General features: G+C 41.2%; 1 protein-coding gene across 1 annotated transcript; it reads left to right on the forward strand.

Annotated features, from left to right (window-relative positions):
- The first annotated feature begins 425 nt into the window (after positions 1 to 425).
- On the forward strand, positions 426 to 22276 carry LOC112110867 (carbonic anhydrase 2). The gene is made up of 7 exons (XM_024206076.2): positions 426 to 593; positions 1656 to 1853; positions 15087 to 15205; positions 17029 to 17121; positions 18031 to 18093; positions 18882 to 19037; positions 21521 to 22276. The coding sequence occupies exons 1-7, from the start codon at positions 560 to 562 to the stop codon at positions 21638 to 21640; spliced, it is 783 nt and encodes a 260-aa protein (XP_024061844.2). The 5' UTR covers positions 426 to 559; the 3' UTR covers positions 21641 to 22276.
- Positions 22277 to 23528: the final 1252 nt, after the last annotated feature.

Raw genomic sequence — 23528 nt, forward strand, 5'->3', positions numbered from 1 at the left:
CCCCCAGCCCAGCAGCTTTCCCCAGGCAGCGGCTCCAGCTCCAGCTCCACACCCGCCCTGCTGCAGCGGAGCTCGCCCCGCGCTCACGTCCCAAGGTCACCGCGGGGCCCGCGCTGCCCGGCGCTCAGGGCTGACTGAGCCGAGGGAAGCAGGCAGGGCCGCGTGCGCACCCGCGCTGCAGGTGAGGGGCCGGCCCGGTGCTCTCGGGGAGGGCGGGCGCGGTGGGAGTCGCTCCGGTTCGCATCCCCAGGGCGGGTGAGGACAGCGGTCGCTCGCGCATCCCGGCCGCCCTGCCGGGGTCCCGGCCAGCAGGGGGATGGGCTCTGCCGGTCCCGGGCTGCGCTGCGGCGGCGGCGGGAGGGAGGATGGCGACAGCAGGTTATAAAGGGCTCGCTGCCTCTCCCCGCCCCCTGCGCGGGCTGAGCCGGAGCAGGAGTCGCCCTCCTCCCCCCGCCGGCCTCAGACGGGGGCATGGAGTTGGCAGGAGCCTATAAAAGCCCCTGACGGCGAGCCGGGGCCACCGTCCTGCAGGAGCCGGCCGGGCCAGGAGAGCGAGACCATGTCCCATCACTGGGGTTACGCCAGCCACAACGGTGAGCGCGCCGGGCTCCATCCCGCGGGGGTCCCCGCTGGGCTTCCCCGGCCGGCTCCTCGCTGCTCCGCCGGCACCTGCCGCAGCCACCCGCGGGCGGGGCGGCTCAGGCTGCCCCGCTGCTCTTTGCCCCTTGGCAGCGCCGGCTCCGCTCAGCGCGGGGCTGTCCGGGGCATGCCCTGCCGTGGAGCCGGGCGGTGCTGCGGCTGGCACAGGGATCGCATTGCCTCTGGCGCCAGCGGGGAGCCGGCTAGGGGCGCTGCAGAGGTGGAGGGACCGGCCCCAGCGTGATCTACCTCGCTGAAGCCCATGCAAGCGCCTCCGGATTTACCCCGGGTTACGAGTGGGGAGGGCGAGATCGGAAGCCGGCCCTTAGGAGCCCCGATTGCTCTAGCTGGGAGGGGGGGGTCTGATGACGTGCAATCACTGTCCCCCTGGAAATGCAGTTCCTGGCAGAGGCATTGCCACGCAGGTGCGCGGTCCCGGGGCGATCTTCCTTTTTCCAGCCCCACGAGCTATTTCCCCGAACCGCTGGACAGTTCAGCCGAGGGTGGCTCTGTCATTTGTGATTAAGTTTCTCTAACAGATCTGGGCTAGTGGAGGAGGCTGGAGCATCTTCTGGTTTCTACGCTGTTACAAAACTCGTGACAGCAATATACTGTAGCTCTTCAAACCAGATGTTGGCGTGGGGAGAGGTCCGACCTCTGTCCCCTGCACGTCCCAACCCCTGCTAAATGCAGTGAGGGGCTGGGCGGGCAGTCAGTGCAGGATCGGGCCCGCCTGCGTCCACACCGCATCCGCGTCTCGTGAGTTCTCTCATTTAATGCGCTTGAGACCAGCGCCTCCCTAACGCGAATGGCCAGTTCTCAGGATCTATGGGTTTATGTGGCAAGGACCGGAGCTGGCGAAGACAGGTGCATCGTTAAATATTGACGCAAGAGTTAAAGCCTCAAATGCACTTATAGCATCAACTCCTCTATTGCGTTTGTTATAAATTATTTCCACCCTCTGTGCCTTGCCTGCATCTTTTTCACACTGGATCTGTGTGTGTTTTCTCTTGTAGGACCTGCTCATTGGCATAAGAATTTCCCCATTGCCAACGGAAAGCATCAGTCCCCTATTGATATTAACACCGAGTCCGCTGAGTACGACTCTTCTCTGAAGCCTTTGCATTTCAGTTATGACCCCTCCACAACTAGAAACATCGTCAACAATGGGCACTCTTTCAATGTGGAGTTTGACGACTCTGCTGACAAATCAGGTGAGTCCTCACTTCCCGGGGCTCCTGTAAGGGACTGAAATTGGACAGATTGGGAAGGGGAGAGAGGATTTTAACACTTCTACTAAAACTTCTACTAAAACTATGTGGTGAAATCCTGCTCCCACTGAAGTCAATGGGAGTTTTTATCTCATGGGGTCAGGATTGAACCCATGAAGATTCATTCAGTTCATTTAGGCATCCTTTGCTCTAATTAAAAGAAAGTTGATGTTTTCTGACTTGTCTTGACCTAACCTGATCCAAAGGCCACTGAAGTCAAAGGGAATTTCAGTGAATTCAGTAGGATTTGGATCATGCCTCAAATGCACAATAGACAGAAGTAAGATAATTGATCAGGGATGACAAAGTGTATTTCTCCACCTGAAAAATACTAGCTTTGAGTGATACCTGCCAAATGGTTACAGTAAACGGCAGGATGCACTGCAGGAAGAAAAGGACAACAGAATAGCAAAACAACTAAAATTAGCAACTTGAAAGATTTGGAAATAGCTTCTTCAGTTTTATATTTTTGCTGCCAACAATTGTAAAGCAGAAATATGGGGCATCTCTCCAGGTCAGTACTGGAACTGTCAGGAAATGAGTTTGATATTCTCTAATTTAAATCAGCATCAGCCCTGGCATTCCCTGACTCTGGGCTTTCTAGATAAAGATAGCAATACATGTAGCATGTTCCCACACAGTTCACTGAGAGCTAGCTATTCTGCGGTATTTCAGGAGCCTGTTCATTGTACTGTACTGACAAGGGCCTGATCCTGCAAACCTCTATCCACATGATCAGTCCTTACTCACAGAAGCAGTCCCACTGAAGTGGATGAGAGTATTTGCATGAGTCTGGGCTACTTATCTGAGCAAGGGTTTTGCAGGCTTGCTCCCTAACTATAATTTCTCAGCTGGCAGGATTTGCAGAAATCACCACCCTTCTACAATGAATGTGCCTCTATTTTTAATTTAGAAAGGGGAAAACAATCCCTCTGTAGAGACAGTAGCTGCCTTCTCTAGAGACTGCCTGATTAAACTTGCTTGAGCAAGTGCCCTATTTTTCCTAAGCAGTTCCTTGGCAATGTCATTTAGGGGATGGTGCTGAAAACAAATTATTAGTGCCTACAACATCTTTTTTGTGTGTGTGAGAGAGAAGCTAGGCAGTATAGTAGCTGTTCAAAACTGTAATGAAAACTCAACAACATATTTTCCTACCTGCCTCTAGAGTAAATGGGACTAAATGAATAGCTAAATGTTTCACAAATGTATAGGCAAGAATATACAGTTCAGTCAGAACATCCCCTGTAGCATGAATATCTGTTTTGCTTCAAAAGGTGATTCTGACTCACAGTTTTCTAGTGCCCAATTCTGTGCTGAGAACTCTTAAGTCCTGTTAAAGTTGATTGGAATTGACAGTGCTCAGCACCATGCAGGTTCAAATCTTTAGTGAATTTTAACTATGTCATGAGAAGTGGGAAACATGATGATAAATTGCAAAAAGCAGATTTGCTTTCAGATGGTTTACTAGGGCCCCATCCTTCTCCCTTTGCGCACGCATGTGTGTGTGTGTGTGTGAAGATGTTGTGAAACTTCATTTAAATTCAGTAACTCAGAAACAGAAAACTGCCAGGATATATAAAAGTTTTCATAAATATCCTTTGGAAGAACAGCTCCTAATGAAAAAAAAATAGCACAGAAATTGAACATCTCTATTCTGTGAGAATGATTCACGCACAGCTACAGCTTGCAGAGTGGGAGGAGGAGGGGATGAGAGTGAAAATACAGTAGCTCTACAACTCATCAAGCACTGGACTGGAAAAAAAAAAAGAAAACATTATACAGATCACTATATAAATTCACCTGAGTGTAGATTCTGCAATCTCTGATAGTCTTTTGAAAATCACCGTACATAAAATCTAGCTGGGTGCACACTTAGTTGATTCATTTGTATGCATTTAACTAGTTAGCCTAGTTTTACTAGCCTAGTTTTACAACACAACAAAAGCTGCTTATGACTTGGTTACATTTCATGCACTTCCTATATACAACATTCTGATGCTGAGCAGGATTATTTCTTTACCAAGTTCCTGGTTAAACATAATGTAGCAAGCACAAGGAGAAATTTTAAGAATTTATTTTATCTGCTATCCCTTTTTACATTAAAAATTAAGGACCTGATCCTGCAAATACTTACTAAAGGGCGTAGTGCTCACTCCCACGAGACGTCCCATTTATGCTTGTGGGACTATTTAATGTAGTAAGCACACCATGAAGTAATAAGTAAGGCCATGATTTGTGACTCATTTTACACACAAGTAATTTTATGCAAATAAGTAGTCTCATTGGTCTAGATCCTACAAACACTTAAGCATGTGCATAGCTTTACTCGTGTGACTAATCCCATTGAAGTCAACAGCACTACTCTTGTGACTAAAGTTATGCATGTACTTAAGTGTTTACAGAATCAGGCCGTGTCCCAGAAATTATAGGCACAGGTTCTAATGTCTTAGTAAAAATAGGTGCAAGAGCAAAAAGCATGTTTTTGGATAAAATCTTTTGGAATTGCATCATTGTGACCATTATACATTTCTCTGATTAAGACAATATTTAATGTGGTCATTATTAATAAAATCATTAAAATAAATAGAAATTAGAGATCAGAATATCCAGATACTTGATATAAAACATAGCCCCTAGAAAAGAAAAGGTTCCATATATATTTGTTAATGCATTGCATGTGTCTTCTGCATGACTTGTCGAGTGCCTAAATACTAATACCAAAAAAAATTACTTAAAAATCATCCCTCTCTCTTGCTGAGGCACCCAGGTATTGGTCAGTGTAATAAAAGTGCAAAATAAATGTTTAAATCTCTTTAAAATAAAAACAATTCCACGTGTCTTTTACGAATACTCTATTGTCATAGGGGGAAAAAGTCTTTAATCTGCTCTTTTAGAAAATTTGCTCTTTACTAATAACAGGAACTTATATGTGCATAATTCTTGATTCCATTTCTATTTTCATTATTCCGATATCCCAAGCATGTTAAATATTCTAAAAAACTCCTTTGTATAGTAATGTTTTAAGATGTCTAAACTAATCATGATAGAAAAAGGTTTGTGATAGCTTTAGAAATTTAAATTTTTAGAAACCACTAAGTATTGAGAGTAACCTTTTTTGAAAAATGTTTTATAAAAGCTTTCAGCCCAATCCTGCAGCTCTTACTCACGAGTGTAGTTCTTCTGAAGTTCTTGGGACTACTGGTATGAATTAGATGGGCAGGATTAGACTCTGGGCTTTTAAAAGTGTGTCCTTAATATTTTACGGTTACTAGTTCAGCCTTAGAAATGCTGTAAGTAATGAAATGCCCACAAATCAATAATGACATTTATTTTACTCAAGCATTTTTCTATTTTGAAAGGCCATGATTTTCCCTTAGTATGGGCATTTTATGTATTTTGTTTTGTTTGCAATTTTACGGAAAGCTTTCTGAGACTGTTTGTACCAAGCAGGATACAAACTCCTCCTTCAATTATTTTTATCTTCTCTTCATCCACTTTAATTCTTGTGGTTGAACTTTTCATTTGGCTTCTCCATGTCTGCACATCATTTTGGAGGAAGCAGGAGTGAGCTTCCCAGCCTGGGTCAACAGACTTCTGTCAGCAGGGTTCACGCTAGCACGCTAAAAATAGCTGTGTAGACACTGTTTGAAGTTGCGGCTTGGGCTAGGAGCTCAGGCTCTGAAGCTCAACCCACCCTTCCCTAGGCTTCAAACCTCAGGCTGCAACTTCAAAGCGCTGTCCATACAGCTATATAGAGAGTGCTAACGTGAGCCCTGTTAACCCGAGTACATTGACCCGGGCTGGGAGGCTTGCTTTCACTCGCTCCAAAGTCCTGTATAGACATACTCTGTGGTCTTTTAGTAATAATGAAAGTGTATTTCCTAGCAATGGCATTTAAAATGTCTGACACTTTAACTAAGGGCAAATAGTCTCTTTGCTACAAATACCGTAGGGACTAAATCAAAGACTACAGTGTATCCATTCTGATATCTCAGAAATGCAACTACATCAATGGAACTGCTCATGGTAGTAAGCATTGCAATCAATATTTAGTGTTTGCAGGATCAGGCCCAACAATATCATAATAAATGCACCTTATTCTTGGGATTTGTCCCTACTGCATTTGTAGCAAAGAAGATATTTTCACCTATTTAAAGTTACAGGCACTTTAAATCCTGTTGTGAGGAAATAGTTACACTTTCACTATTGCTAAATGAAACAGCGACGAACCAAAGTTGACAACTGACTTGCCTCAGGACAGCTAAAAGTGTCAAGAAAACCTGTAACCTGCTTATAACCTGATTTATATAAATGTTTCTCAGAAATACGCATGTTTTTCACAATACGCATAGGGCCTTAATTTCAATGGCACTGCTCACAGTAGTGAGCACTATGCCCTATAGCAGATCTCATGCTTACAGAAGCAAAGAATCCTGTCAATAATGAATTTGTTTTCTAATCATAATATAAACTGATCTATTTTTTAGATATAAAGATAATACAATATAATTGGAAAGTTTGATTTAAAGCTCTACAGCTAATGGTAAATAGCCTGATAATTTCTCCTTATGGCCAACTCTTTGTTAGTTGTGTCTTTTCTTCTTTTTTTATTCTAAGTCAAGCTACAAACTCATGTAAATTAGACATTTTTATGGAAATACAATCACAATAAAACCTTAAAGTTACTCTGCCATCCCTGGGAGGTCAAAATATAGGGCCAACTTTGACACTAGTACTGCGTGGGAGACTCTCCTCAATAATTTTAAGCAAGTATATTTTTTTCAGGTGATTCTTTCTATAATGGAAAAGAATGGAGGTGCCTAGGGGATCATTCACACACATTTCTTTAATTATGACTCAGTGTAAACAGACCAAGGAATATTTGTTATCCTAGGAGAGATTGTGTGGGCACTGCTTGGTTTGCAGTGAGTTACACTGAAAGTTGTGTCGCTGTTGGATTTTTCCATTTCCCACTGAAGCAATGATCAGTTTAGGGAGGAAACATATAGGTCTGCAGTCTTCAAGATAAGATGTTCTGAACACAGCCTTTGACACAGGAGGTCTATTTTTAGGCCTGACAGTATAACATTACTGTATGTCTAAACCAATATTTTGAATCTTGAGGGGAACTGACTGTATAGAACTCCTGTGGCTAAAGAAATGGAGAGGCTAACCTCTGTGCTTCAGGACATACCTGTCTGAGTCAGAACTTTCTCACTGTTATCATAGTCCAAGGCAGCCGTTGTGTTATGCCTTTCAGTTATGTTTTAAACTATAAATCTTCTGGCCAGAAATCAATTTTGGAATGGGCACATAGAGTGCGAGGAAACTCTCCTCACTTCATTCAACTCCCTCCTTAAGAGTAGCTTCTACTGTGACAACAGAAGAAATTAGTCAACTAATCACAGCTAAGTTGGGCAGCACTTATTTTTAAAATATACAGCTAACGAGATGTGCCAATCATCCCCATATTCTGTTGGTGAAAGAGACAAGCTTTTGAACGTATGCAGAGCTCTTCTTCTTCTTCTTTGTGTAAGCTTGAAAGCTTGTCTCTCTCACCAGCAGAAGTTGGTCCTGTAAAAGATATTACCTCACCCACCTTGTCTATCTAATATCCTGGGACCAACGCAGCTACAACAACACTGCATACAGTCATCTCTGTCTTTTCTGTTTGTCTGATGTATCACTTTCCTCAGCCTCTTTCATTTGTTCATTTACTGGCAGGTGTAAAAGACTTGTAAACTCTTTGGGGCAAGGGACCCTGCCTTCCTATGTCTCAGTTCATCATTCATCAGATGTCAAGGAAAATGAGCACCTGTTGGCACTATTGTAATATTTTGCAATACACAATACACTTTTTTAGTAACAGTTGCTAGGATTGTTCCATAGATACAGCTGCCAGGAGACAAGGCGACATATTGTTACCACAATATAATTTAAAAACATCTTCATTCTTATAATATGGCAATTATCAATCCAAGGACAGCTCATACAGGATGAAATTCACCCCAGTGCAGAGGGTGCACACAGGGTCTGACCATTTAAAACCCATATAAATCCCTTGCTAAGGGATAATGTAGGACTTAAATCTGCAGTGGGCCTTGTGCCCTGGTGAATTTCACCCATAGAGGTTTGGTGTTCCTGATCTGTTTGTTCCCCTCCTATGTTAACAGCAATGTACTTTACTCACATTTTTATTCATGATTCATAGGGATTTCTGACATACATTATGTTTAATATGCATAAGTTGTATCTGCAAATGGTTTCACTATAGGGAAATTTGTTTAACTGTACCCATTGAAAACAACCTTTTCTGACTCTGTTAGAAGTAGGGTTGCCAATTTTGGTTGGACGTATTCCTGGAGGTTTCATCACATGATATAATCTTTAATGAAATTTTACTTTTTAATTCCTGGACTCCAGGGCAATCCTGGAGGGCTGGCAACCCTAGTTAGAAGCCGTTTGGGGAGCCTGATAGAGTAGAAAGTGTGTTTTTGGGAGATAAGATAAAAGAAATGAAACACCTCTCGTTATGTGCCATATTTGCACATACTATATATATATTGGCAGCTTGACAGTGACTGTGACTCACCCGGACTGAACTTTTCGGTATGGCCTGTGTGTCAACTAGGGACAGCCCACCCCTACTTAAGGACTCAAGACTATTGGGTGAAAATGTTCTTCAGATTTTTCCTTATGCCATGAGTCCATTGTGCATCTGTAGGGAGGTGTGTGTGTACCTGTATAAGCATGGGTGTGCGTATGTACTTATGTATGCCTGTCTACACACACATATACATTATATATATACAATGCCATTAAGTAGTTAATGCAATTATATTTTTATATTATATATAGAGAGTGCTCAGGGAGTAGCCTTATATCCTTAAACAGGGCGAGCTATCCTTAGCTGACACTCAGGCCGTATCTAAAAGTTCAGTCAGGGTGAGTCACGGTCACTGTCACGCTGCCAATATACAGTTTGTGCAAATATGGCACATATTGGGAGTGTTTAATTCTTTTATGTTATCTCCTCAAAACACCTTCTACCCTCTCGGGCTTCCCAAATGGCTTCTATTAGAGTCAGATGAGGTTGTTTATCAGCAGTAACTGTCACACAGTTTTCTTTTGGTGAAACTTACTGCGGAGGTTTCCCACAACTTACTGCATCACAAGGTGAACCCGTCCATTCAGAACCATTGGTCCTGCCTTACTCTCTTACTCTCTGCTTATTTTGATATATTCTCCTAGGAGGGATGCTTGGGAAAGATAAAATAAAAGAGGAACATCTCCCCAAAAGTGACATTCTGTCCTGTGTATTGGTAGCCTTACAGAAAGTATGACTCACCCTGGCTGAACTCTTCAGTATATCAGCTGGGGAAGCCCACCCCCTACATAAGTACTCAGAATCCCTGAGCATGCTCTTTAGTGTACTCCCCATCCATTAACAGTACAGTGTGTTCAAGCATGGCATGTTTTGAGTAATATTTCATTTATTTTATCTCCTCAGCCTTTTTTCTATCATATATACATTTGTCTATATGGCAGTGTTTATCATACATATATGCACATCATACTGTGCATATATTTACATATTATACACACACACACACAATGTATATCTCTTCTATATCCACATTCTATAAAATCATTGCTTTCAAAAGGGAAAGGCAGGTCGTGTAGGGAAAGGTTATCTTGAAAGGCTAAAACTTGGCGTTCTGTGAATGCTGTGGTTTTTATTTGAGAGGACTCTGAATTAGCACTAAATTCCATAGATTTTGAGCAGTGGACTTCCATCTTGCTTGGATGACTCTACTTTTTGAGCTATAGGAAAATGTTCCATTTTTACTCATTTCCATTTGAGTATTTCCTTATTCTGCATTTATTCAGATTAACAAGCCTTAGAATAGTTTATTTCCTACCATTTGTGTAAGTGGAGGATTTCATTCAATGTCTGAATTATTTCATGAAGGAATCTTGCAGTTTAGCCATTTGGATTCTTTCCAAGAAAAGCTTTTCCCTGAATAAGATAAATTAGGGCTTGCTCTTTATAGTGAGTACATCCCATCAGAGTTTGGAATCCCAGCAGTAATGCCACAGTATTCCTGCAAAGCTTAACATAAAGGACCGACTCGTCTCTAAATAACATCCATGCTACCCACACAGTTTAGGTCAAAATTGCTAATGCTCTGAAATAAATGGGAGAGGTAACTGCTCAGTAAAACTTCTTTTACAGTGGAATGGCCTGGCCCATGTAACCAGATAGATACCTTTGACTGTGTAGATATCTCTTAATCAACAAAATGTCCTTTTAGTTCTACACACTCTACGATCTCACCAGGAAATGTTAGGGCCAAATCCAGTTTAATCTATTCATGCAAGGGATCCCAGTGACATCAATGGGATTTTTCGCATGGGTAAGGCGAGTAGGATTTGATCATTAAACTTTCCTAAGAGTCAAAGCACTTTTACCTCCTTTGTAAAGTGCTTTGAGATCTTCTGATGCTAACTTCTATGTAACTGCTCGGGGTATTCATCATCATCATTACTCTCTCTCAAATCTGCTCAACATTGTCTCAATACAGAAAAAATACAGTGCCCATTTCTAAATTGAAATGAAGTGCTCCAAAACGTATTGTACTTTAACATCTCTCATGTTGTCATTGAATAGAAAAAAAAATCACATTTGTAGCCCATCATCTGTCACATGAGCCTTAGCCACAGAATAAGAGTTACTGCTATATAGAACATGCGGCTTTGAGAAAGGAACATGTGACTGAGATTGGCTGTTTCCTTTTTCATCCCACACTCAGCTAGCAATTTTCTCCTGCTCACATTTACTTGTGCTTGTGTTGTGCACCCATGGAAGGGCTGCAGGTTGGTATGCAGTGGGGAGGTACTGTTCCTGCACAGTCACTCTTCCCTTCTGTGTGCCACAGCTACTTCTTGTAATTTTGCCACAGGGCAGAAGGAAACATATATGCCTGGATCTTTTGCAATAAGATAAATAAAATCTTTTAAAATAAAATCAGTTTCAAGAAGAAATAGGTTAAAGCCAGGAAATTCAGAACTGGATTTAAACTTCCCTAGCATTCAGGAAAGGAGTCAAGAAGGTTGGACTTGACCGTGTTTTAGTTGCAAGTGAAATAGATGAAGCAAGTAAGAAGGAAAGTTCACAGTGTAAATGCTCTTGAGGTTCTTCAGGCAGCTATTAATTTGTGGGAATGTTGACAGCTGATAACATTTATTAAAGGTTAAAAAAGGTCTTGCTGGATAAAAATGAATTTCTAAAGTACGTTTTGCATGTCAGATTTATTTTAAACTTCAGTTCTTTGGCATCATTGATAAGTGGTAACAAAAATTAATAACTGCTTAATATAAACTAGCACAAGAGGGCTGTCTTTTAATTAAGCCTGCTGAATTGATGTTTGTTCACACTAATCTAATTATTATTTTTGTTGAATGATCTGCTCCTGTCTTTTGAATCCTGTGACTCAAAATAAGCTAGCACTGGATTTGAGAACCACAGAACAAGAAAAAGTAAATAAAAACTTTCAGGAGATTTTTGTCCACCTTGTGAATTTTATAAAATCCTAACAAGATTCCTAAAGAACCCATGCTGCAGGTGGATTTAAGAATAATGTATGGTTCTGCTTCTCAGCACACCTTCCATTGATTAATAGCAGCAGGTCAACCTGCCACAACTGTGTAAAATGTTATATGGGATTCAAGAATGGAGGAAATATTAGTCCTTTTATATCTGTAATGAGCAGCTACTCTGTTAGCCAAAGAAAAAGCAAGTATGGTATTGAGACGTGTTTCTATAACTTAGAGCAGTTCCCTCTTTCTTAAAATGAATCTTGGCATAATATAGACTAATTGGTTTTAACAATATTTTTTAAAAAGCAAATAGTTATTTCATTTAGAAAAGAAACACATTCACAATAACTATTTTTACTTAAAATGTCCTAACTTATAGTGCTCTGCTTGAAACAATCATCCTTCATAATTTGATGGCTTTTAAAAATGTCTATTTAGTATAAAATCTATACATGTCTAGCTACCATAGGCAGAGATCCACTTTTCTTCACACATTATATACACTCACCTTGTAGTTTGGCAATAGGTAGAAAGATGCATGATCTGTTCAGCATTGACTAATATGTTTGAAAATACAATGACCAAAATAGACTATTGAGTCACAAAGAGAAATGTGTGACGGGAGTTCTGTGGTTTGAATTTAGTTGCCAAAGAAGGAATATCAGGCTAGATTCCTAAAGCAACTTAGTCGTGGTGATGCTCAGTGTTTCCTTGTCTAATTTCAGGTGCCTAGAAAATCACTGGGAATCACAAAGCCTGAGTTAGGGCTCCCTATACAACGAATGAAGGGAGACAGATGCCTAAAAATGGAATTCACAAAAGCCAGCTCCCTGCCTAAGCTAGCCAATGGGAAATGGCCAAGCAAGGATAGTATCATAAGCCCAGTTTCTCTCAGGGAATTTGGCACATAAGACCAGGCTGCAGGGTAGCACCACCCTCGGCTTGGGGTTCTCAGCTGTAAACCCTTTCCCAGAGTTAGACAGCTATGCTTTTTGGCAAGGATCTCGGGGGGCAGGAGAGGAAGGAAGGGAAAGATGAAAAGGGCTCCCTCATAACTCACATAGGATGTAGAAGACTCCTCAGTTCATGTCTCCCCTCTCCACTATGGGGGAAAGAAAGGATGTGAACAGGAATCTACCACCTCTCAGATGAGTTCCCTAGCCACTGGGCTATGGGATATTCAGATATGGGGTACCTTAAGTCTCTCCTGTTGAAGCTGTTCCACAGTGGCTAAATAATTAAATATTCATTGGGCCAGAGAGAGAGAGCATGAGCAAGTGTGAGAATGACTCTATATCGTGGTGGTTAGAGCACTCACGTTGGACACCCAGATGCCAATGCCCCTTTAATTATTTAGCCGCAGTGGAACAGCTATCACAGGAGAGAATGCGGGTGCCTCCCCATCTCAGAATGTCCCATAGCCTAGTGGTTAGGCCGTGTGCCTAAGAAGTAATAGATCCCTCTTCTAATCCTGTCTCCTCCTAGCCCAAAGGGGGCTTGAACTGGCTGTCTCCTACAGCCCAGGTGAGTACCCTAAGCTAAAAGTTATGAAGGATCTCCCACAGCTGTTTTGTGTGAGCTCGCATCTGGGGCCCAATCCAGTAAGTAGCCTCTGAGCACACTTACTAGATTGGGCCCCGCAGCTGAGTTAGGCCGAGGAATGCCTATCCTCCCCTAGTTTGTGCATCACATGGGGGCTTAGGCATCTGGACTCCTAGAGTAGAGCAGTAGTGTATTTGTCTAGAGGCAGAAACTTTGGTACCAAGCAAGTTTAATCACCTACAGGTTCAGTGGCAGTGGAGTGGGGCTTTTGCGATTGCCAATGGGGCCTGATTTTGGGATGTAGGCACCTAACTGCCACTGTAGGTACCTAACTCCTTTTGTGACTCTAGCCCAAAGGGTATATTTTGCATATTGCACTTAAGTTTTTCAAATCTTATATTATACCTACAAAGCTGTAGACTTGACAGTGGAAGCTAAGGTTGTTGTGTATTTCTTAAATTGCATTTTCTTGTGACTAAAGTCTTGAGTCATTCCCTTCACACCACTGTAATTTCCCCTGTCCCCAGTTGTCAATGGCTATTTTAGTCTGTGCTTGCATATAGTCAAAGTTAGCCAAAACTGAACAGGTAGTGAACTATTGTAATCGGCACTCAATTTACATACTCTCACACATACACACACTGGAACAGTTGTATGTATGGATTGTTTGCAAACAGAGAAAAGCATCTTTATTCCATTGACCTATTTTGTTCGTGATGCATAATCCAGGCACTTTTACCGTAACATATAGCACTTTTCTGTCACTTTGCAAGTACAAAATTGGGTTTTAGGGTCTATATCATCTTAAATTTTCTTCCTAAAATACCTTTGCTTTTCAGATAATACCAGCTTAAACAAACAATTAGATTGTGAGGCCTAAATGCTCTGCAGAAGAACAATTTGGCCTAAACCTTTCTCTGTTTACCCACACGATTTGCTCCATTGACTTCAGTAGGATTACTTATTACCTGTTCTGGGCTTGGTGCTGCACATGAAGACATAGTTTACCTGCCCTGAGCATTTTCCAGGCTCAGGGCTTGATCCTGCATCTCACAAGGGTGGGCTGTTCGGAATATAAAACACAAACTAAAAGTTAATGAGCAGGCTAGGGAATTCAGGGAGCCCAATCCTGCATAATTGAGAGTGCTACTGAGTGCTCTGGTTACACTAGGAGCTAGTTACTGTAGTAGCAAGAGTAATACCAAATAGGTGCCTCACTTCCAAACCTGTGTACCCTATTTTGCCAATATTTTGGGGGGATTAAGGGAGAGGCTTGAGATTTACCTCACTTTAGTGAGGAAGGCTATGCCTAGCGTTTAACCTCACGTGTGCCTGTGGCTGACCTTTACTCATACTTACACTGAAGCACAGCAACATTGGGCTCCCTGCTGTGCACCGTGAGGTTTGCAGGATTAAGGCCTAAATAGGTGACATAAAATGAAAGGGCAATTTGCATGAATAAGGTAAACAGGTTTAGGCCTTTAAGAGCATGTTGGTGGAACATTTTTATATGGCCCTAGAATTCTGGCTATTCATCTTTCTAGAATTTTTTATTTATATCGTGACAGAAAAGTTTCTCACAAACTTTTCCTAAATCCAATCACCTTGTATTATTAGCATGGCTGGTAAATTGCTGATGAATCTCATACATTAAAGGCATTTAAGTTTTTAGATGTCTGGTATAGACTAGGGCTAGTAATAGCAGTGTATTGTAAAAAGTAATCCAGAGTAGCATGGTAGCATGCAGAGCAACAAAATGCCGTCTCACTTAGGCTAGGTCTACAGTACACACTTACTTCATAATAACTATGTTGCTCAGGGGTTTGAAAAATCAACATAGCTACTCTCCCATCGGCTTAGAGCATCTTCATCGGAAGCGCTACAGTGGTGCAGCTGCATTGTTGCAGCTGTGCCAATACAACTTTGTAGTGTAGACCTGCCCTTAGAAGCCCTGAGTTTAGTGTTCTGTTTTAGAGTAAGGCTCCATAACAAAGGAGGTGAGGCAAATACTAATGGAGGCTGTTTGGTTTGCAGTGCTGAGAGGCGGAGCACTTGAGGGAACCTACAGACTGATTCAGTTTCACATTCACTGGGGCTCCTGTGAAGGCCAAGGTTCTGAGCACACTGTGGATGGAGTGCAATATGATGCCGAGGTAGGACTGGCTTTTTTTCTTATAGGGGACTGTACACATCAGGTATTTTTTCTTAAAATTTCCCATCAGTGCAACTCCCCCAGTGGCAGCAATCCTGGGAGTTCTAGCTGGGTAAGAAAACATGGTGGTTCAAATGTCGGCTGCTAGTCTACGTTAGTGCTCCCAACACCAGAGCAGCTCCATATTATAGAATGGTGGGAAATGTTAAGCAAAATCTTGTGTAGATACAGTCTAAAAGTGCTGGATGGTGTCAAGCGAGATGTGGTATTCACTGTAAAAGATTTTCTTTCCAGCCACTTCATTTCACAGACGTGACAGAAGCAAAAAAACCAAACAAATTAGGTATACATGGCTGTTCCCTGCACTCCCAATGGCTCATGGGAAGCGTTGGAAAAAATTCTATTCCCTGTGTATCTGTATATCATAGGTTCCCCGTTTTCTTGTCTCTAGTGATAAAAACGAAAGTGTTTGCTTTGACATGACAAGACTTTTGGTTCCTTAAAGGCTTTATTGTGGTTTTCAAGTCATGGTCTGTGGAAGTGAGTGAGCAAGAGGAGCTGTGATGGGGACCTGCAGCAGTGGGACCTCAAGCAAACATGTTGGTTGACCCAGCCAGGATGCCTCCAGGGACCCTATAGGACTGTATGCTACAGCAGTAGCTGTACCACCCTTTGCTACACTCCCCTGGACCCAGTCTCACCTCTACTCCGCTCCCTGGGGCGGAAGGAGGACAAAGCCCTATATTAACTATCATCTCACCCCTCTCTGTCCACTTTGGAAGTCTAGCAGTGGCAGCAGAGGTGGAGTTTCTCAATTCTTGCACTAAGGTAGCACAAGGATTGAAATTGTGGCTAGCTCTTTCACTGGCGTATAAGAGAAGTAGCTCTTTACACCTTTTCTTTTCCTATCCCTTGTGCACCCAGGCAGGGCCAGTGACAATCTGGCCTGAGAGTTCACCTGCCCTGCTTCTGCTTCTTTTTAACAAGGTACTGAGCATCTTTCAACTTTCTGAAGGCTCTGAGCACCTTGTAGGATTATACAATGTATAACCCTGAGATTATAAAATTCTGCTTGTGGCACCATAATTATGTGCTAAACTTCCTGTGCAGATAGTTATGATGGCACAGATTGTTATGATTTCAAATGAGGAATAAGCATCAGGAGCAGATGAGCTTCTGAAGAATCAAAATCCTCTCTTCATCTTAATAGCCCTAAAAACAACTAAGAAAACAAAAACAAAGAAGGAGAGCAAACCAGCTAGATTGATGTGGAGATACATTTATTTCCAAACAGAATGTCCTCCAAAGTTTTCCAGGAGCTGTCATTTTTTAAGGCATTCCCTTAAAATTTGCAGGCAAAACTCAGCCATAGTGTAAGCAAGTATAACTCCCCTAAGTCAACGGAGTTGTATTTGGAGCATGTTTATTTAGAGCATCCTTTTAAAAAAACAGAATACTTAGATTTAAAATAATTAGGCCAAACCCTGCAGTCGCTGCTTCAGCAAAATTCACACTGAAGTCAACTGAAGTTTTACCAGAATAAGGACTGTAAGATGTGGCCCATACTTGGCATTTAGAAATGTTTTTGAAAATAAGTATAAGAAGCACTTCTTATAATTATAAATATCTATTGCACAAATTTCTACAAGAGACATAAAAGCAAATCAATGATGCAACAATTTCATAGCTGTATGCAAAACTTTGCAAGTTTCAGCAGTAAAACACCATCTGTGTTAATGTTTAGTAAATGGTCATCTATTAGTTGAGATGCTCTGGTAGATGGAAGGTGCTGTTTATAAATATTTCTTGTCTCCTTGATTCTAGCTTCACTTGGTTCACTGGAACACAAAATATGGTAAATTTGGTGAAGCTGTGAAGCATCCTGATGGCTTGACTGTTGTAGGTGTTTTTCTGCAGGTTAGTTGAACCTTATTTACCTTATTATTATTAATTACCTTATTATTATTGTAATGTATTGTTTGTATTGCAATAGTGCCTAGGTGCTCCATCATGGTAGGTGCTGTACAAACACAGAACTAAAATATTCCCCCACCCCAGCAAGATTACAATCTAAGGCCTTGTCTACACCCAGAAGTTGTACTGCTTTAGAAATACCGTAGAGTTAAAGAGGTACGTCTCCCAGAGTTATATTGGTATAAAGGTGCTTATACTCAATAAGTCCTTCTGTATGGGAAGAGCAGTAAGATATATTGGTGTATGGCCTTTTATACCAATATAACTGTGTCCACACTAGGGTTGGTATTAGTATAACTATGCCATTAAAAAAAAATCACACAGTATAAAAACTATGTGTAAACCAGGCATAAATAATCTCTAATTTCCCTTTCCTTTGTCACTCCTCAATGGCAGGATGTTTTGTGCTAGATTAATTTGCTTTGCTTTGCTTAATATAAAGGTTGAGAAATACACAACCAGCTAAAGAAGATGATTTGTCTCTACTGTGCTCCCTCTATTCTGGTCATGTTGGTTTTGTTGGGAGTTTAAATTTGACTTCTGAGAAATGAACAGTTAAAGTTCAATAATACATCCACATACCTTAAAAGAAAATCATTTTATTCTGTCCCACAATCCTTGACTTCTGCAGATTAGTCAGCACAAGTCATTTGTGCTGACTGGCAAACTTCATATGCTTTACAATGTGAGGGCACAGACACTTTCATCATTCAGCATTATGAGAAATCTCTATGAAACTAATTGGTGCTGTGATGATGTAATTTAAAATGTGTCTTCAGTCAACTATAGTGGTAAATCTAAGCCACCACATATACACCTACTTACATTCTTTTCATATGGTTTGCATTACAGGTGGGAAGTGACAGGCCTGGGATACAGAAAATTATTGATGCACTGGACTCCATTCAAACTAAGGTAGTATATGATCTCTATGCCAACTGACAACAAGCACAGCTGTTTTCTATAGTCTTCTTCTTCAAAAGTGCAAAATTGAAGTTCCTTACTTCTGCTTTCTATATGCAAGTACTACAGTAGAACAGCTCTCCATGTCATCAGCACTGACGCCTTTGTAATCCCTACCCTGACGATAGCTCAAATATTTTTTTAAAATTAGGCTAATAGAAGATATTCAGCATTGTAGGTCATCCAGCAATTGAAAAGAATTTCTGTAAATAATGATTTCATACCATTATGATTGTGTGGTTCTGGCTTTCAGTTGCAGTGGAGTTCATAGTTGTTATACTGGGCCAGGTTCATCCCTGGTGTAAATCAGATGAGTTACACTAATGACTGAAGTCAATGAGAGTTTGGCCATTAACGTCACATAGCAGAACCAGACCCACACATTTTTATATTTGCTGTGTCTCTTTTGCCATCTGTGCATGGGATATAGATTGTGGATGTTTGTAGAGGAAGAGGCAGTAACTTTAGACATTTGAAACAAGGATTGAGGGCTTGATCCTGGAAGGTGCTGAGCAACTTTAACCCCAACAGACTTCAGCAAATTGTAGGAGGGTCTCAGTACTGTGCAGTATTAGCATCCATCTCTCTCTCTCTCTCTCTCTGTCTCTCTCTTTCTAAAGCAGGGGACACACTTGGCAAGAAATATCAAACCTTCCTTAACTAGCTCCACTAATGCAAGCAAGGTGTATTTTCCAACTAGTCTTACACCACAGTTTTAACAGGCTGTTCTATCTTTTTAGGGCAAGCAAGCTTCCTTCACAAACTTTGATCCCAAGAATCTGCTTCCTGCATCCCTGGATTACTGGACTTACCAAGGTTCGCTGACCACTCCCCCTCTACTTGAATGCGTTATCTGGCATGTTCTGAGAGAACCCATCAGTGTCAGTCCAGAACAGGTAAATCTTCAGTAGCTAAAGGTCATTTTTCTATATGAAAATACTCTCATTCGCCTTGATTTAGACTTCAGTGGGATCTTCTGCTGATGCTGCAGTTTACATTACTGGAACAGAATAGAGTCCGATTGCAAAGCTTTGTGAAAGAGAAGATAGCATCATGAATCATTGGTTCAATACGCATATCTGAAATGGTTATTTTCTCCCTCTCTGGTAACTGTGTTCATATGTATGTTGAAGTGGACTTTGCTGCTACTCAGGACAGGAGTCAAGTAGAAATGCCATTGCTTGGAATGCAGAAAATTTGCAGCTTCCAGAAGTTTGCATTTTATCTCAAGAAACTCTTATATTGTGCAGCTTGATGACACTGGCAAATGCTCTAGCAGAGTAGAGCACTGACAAGTTGAGTGTCTCTGAGCATTAGTTCTGTGCACCATTCCTTAATGAAATTATGTAGATTCAAGTTTCATCCTCAGGTCTGCAGTGGTTTAGCTAAGAAGATAAAAATAGGACCTTTGAGTCTATAAATATAAGCCATATCTGAAGGGCTTTAGTTTACCCTCAAAGGCTTAAATCAATTTTACCAATGGCTATTGCTCTAAAAATAATAAAATAATTGTGTTTCTTTATTGAGTTGAGATGAAAAGAAGCTGTGATCTGGTGCTGGGCATAATTTAATAAAAGTGCAGGGGAAAGGAAGAGGATGAACTATTGGAAATGTTCATTAAACTACAGTATCTATTACTACTAATAAGATGCTTTGGAGTGAGTCTTAAGCTCGACATCTTTGTTTAAAGCCACAGGAACTATTACTGATGATCAAGGGGACATGAATGTAGCCTTACAACACGGGAGAGAGAGGAAGGGAAATACTCAAAATAAATGAGTGTTTTTCCCTTAGGAAAGCCATCCTTCATCTCTTCCTATCGCAAATCCGTTTATCACATTGCACCTTTCTAAACCAACTACTCAAGACCAAAGCTGTACATATCATGTATTTTGTCGTTCCTAAATGCTGAACAAATCAAGAAACCATAAAAAAGTTTGGGGAAAAAGGAAATCCTAAAATTTAGCATCTGTTGGGAATGTTTTCACTGGACTTCAATTCACAGTTGGCAACTGCTTTTCTAAAGATAGGTAGTTTTTGAATATTTGTCAGGAGGGGAGGAGGAAGTTTAGGATAGCAAATCCATAAGAATTGCTATACTGAATTACTGATTATTGGAACACGTAGGGTTGCAGCATTCTGAGCCATGGACCATGTCTCTCACTGAAGTAAAAGGCCTCTTGTAAGGCAGCTCTTTGCCAGTCAGAGTGTAGCATGATTTTGTGTCACAGAACCATTCTGCATGTTACAAAATGCTGCAGCCCCCTTGTATACTTCTGTCAGCAATTTCTATTGCTGTGTGTTCTCAGACATGGTGTCCCGAATCAGTTAACTAAAATGAGGACTATTTCTAACCTGCTGGTCACTTGCATTGAATTATATTTGTCTGACCTGTGTCACACATGAGAAAGCAGCATGAATAGCTGAGTGCCTGTGACAAATCCACATGGTGTCCTGGAGTGCTGGGTTTTGCAATTAGTTCTGAATTAGCTGAAGTATGTGTAAAAATCACACATAAGCAGATAGCTCCCTATGGACCACATCTAAAGAGTCTCCTGTGTGTTGATTATTCTGGCAGGTACCTCAAAGGTGGCACAGCGAGACTTGTTTTTAATGGAAGTACATGACTAAACATTGTATAGGGTAAATGTCCTACTGCTTGGGAAACCGCACATTTACTTCAACTATTTCAGTGCCTGGCTGTCCCAAGGCACCTTTGGAACAGAAGAGTATTATGGTACAATTAAACACAGAAATGGTTCTATTTTAGAGCGCTATGGAATTGCAGATCATGCTTTAGGATAGATCTTCACATTCTTACTGTACATTCCAATGGAAACTGAGATCGATTCTTCTTCACACCAGTTTAACCTCAGAATAGCTTCACTGACTTCTGTTGAAGTAATTGCTGAATTATACCAGTATGAGAAAGGGATCAAGTAAATGTTATTTAAAAATCAAACTGTCAAAAGAGTTTCAGCTTTCAAAATAGCCAAGTGTTCAATTAATCTACAGACCTGGAACAAATATAGAGCCAACTCTGGCCCCTTTGTGCAGTTCCTGTGATTCAAAAGGTCCAGAAAACTGCCCCTAGATGGTTCTATACCACTCTTTCCCAGCTCTACCAGCACAGGGGGCATGTTGAGGGCCAAAAAGGATGTGTCAGGGGCAGGAGAGGGTTTGGGTGAAATACCTTGCACTGAGTTCCTTGGCCAGCAAAACAACAATGAGGGTGATCATTTAGAGATGTCTTTAAGCCACCTTTCCCCATACCCTAAGACTTGCACTGTCTCTGGCTCATAGTATATACCGTAAATAGATTTCTGGAGGCATGAGGATGCATCTGAAGGTTAATGTTGATCCTTTCTTTTTTTTCCAGCTGTGCAAACTCCGTGGCCTTTGCTTCAGTGCTGAGAATGAGACCCCGTACCATATGATGGACAACTGGCGTCCATGCCAGCCTCTGAAGGGCAGAGAAGTTAGAGCTTCATTCCAATAAGCTAAGCACTGAGCTCATAAGAAATTGTTGTGTTTGTGAGGGAGGAGTCCCTTCTGCTAAGCACAAATCAAACCTTTGCTAGCTGTGCACTGGCAACATTTCTTCTCCTAGATCTCTCACTTCTTCCATTCAGCATCTGAAGTTCTGGCTAATGAAATGTGAAAGACCCTAGACCAAGAGAAAAAGGGTCTTAATGTGTGGGGAGGAGGGAAATCTGTGTGATGTTTGATGATAATTGCTGTGACTGACACTTTGGCTGTTTGGCAAAGCATATAATGACAGCAAAATAAGCCATTTTAAGTAACCTCATCTACAGGTGATAGTACATATAACTAACTGTACTCAGTAATGTGAAGCTTTTTTGGAAGCACAGGAATACAGAATAATTTGGAGATTTTAAATGTGATTTAAGAGATTAAGTTATGTCAACATAGACAGTGAAAAGCAAATTAATATTGATGATTAAATGTCTTAGATTTTAAGAAACTGAAATGTAAATATTTTTTTAAATTGTTTTACATTGTTAGCCATGGTATCTTCAACTTCCATTATGTCTTAAAGTTAGTGTGTTGTTTTTTTAAAATGACAAAATGTCTTAAATTAAATATCTATAAAACTTATTACCATAGATATAATACAGAGTATCTTTCCATTAAAATAATATATGTCATAATTTAAAGAAGAAATGAATATTGTATTTTAGATAAATTCTCTAATAAAAAAACCTCTATAATTATAGTTCTGTTTCCAGACTCTTATTTAATCCAGGAAAATGGGACAGGAGTTTTCTGCATTCATGTGTGTGTGTGTGTGTGTATATATATATATATATATAATTAGACACATAGTACATTAATAAATATTCATTAGAAACATATAATACACGGGGACCAGTCTCACAGGTTTTGTGGCAGAGTTTAAGGAAACAGAAGCTGAAATGTGGACCAGTTTTGGTAAGAGGGTGATTGCCTTATATAGTCCCTGGTAGCAAAAAGAAGGCAACTATCTTTAACATACAGTATTAGCCTTAAGCAACTGCCCCTGAGGATCAGCAAAACCATTCGCATAATAGAGCTGCTTCTTAACAGAAAGGAGAACAACATCATACTGAAGATCAAGTTAGGTTCCTAGGGCCATAGGAAGGCCTCTGTCTAAAGTGCTTCATTTTCAAGCATGCTGAGCACCCAGCAGCTTCCACTGACTGCCCTGAACCTACATCAGCTGACCCCGGGTGTTTTCATTAAAACACGTGCAACAGATTCAAAGATAATGATGCTGAAGCCGGGAGTGCTGTAACAATGTACATAGTGGGGGTGCTGAGAGCCACTGAACCAAACTGTGAACCCTGTTTATGATGGAAACCACTTCAAGCCAGAGGTTGCGGCAGCACCCCTAGTTCCAGCACCTGTGTCTGAAGCTGAATGTGAAGACAACACACAGGCTCCATCAGGTACAGAAGCTGCCTGCCTGCCTTCTCCATGGCTCAGGCTGCCTGTGCTCAAGTCCTTCTCCTGGCTCTCAGTCAGCTTCTGATACCAGCTTAAATCTCTGGTGCTAATTTTTAAAGTCCCAGCTATATTAGATACCAAATTTTGATCACTGAATCGCTGAGGCAGTTGTGGTCCTATGGATCAATGCAAAGCTGAAAGCCCAGGGTGAAGTGTGTGCAAGCTGTGGATAACACACCCTCAGGTGAGAGGATCCAGCTATGGAAGGGACTTTCAGAGGAGATTAGGAGAATTCAGAATATGGCCATTTTAGGAAACCCTGCAAAACCTTCCTTTCCAAAAAGGCCTTGCCAGCATATGAATGACAATCTCTTCTTCCCAAATTATTGGGAATTAGGCGTCTAATCTGTTTAGAAGCTTTTTTGAAAATCCAACTAGGT

Source organism: Terrapene carolina, unplaced genomic scaffold (genome assembly GCF_002925995.2).
Source record: "Terrapene carolina triunguis isolate 2854851 unplaced genomic scaffold, T_m_triunguis-2.0 Scaffold58, whole genome shotgun sequence".
NCBI classification, from domain to species: domain Eukaryota; kingdom Metazoa; phylum Chordata; order Testudines; family Emydidae; genus Terrapene; species Terrapene triunguis.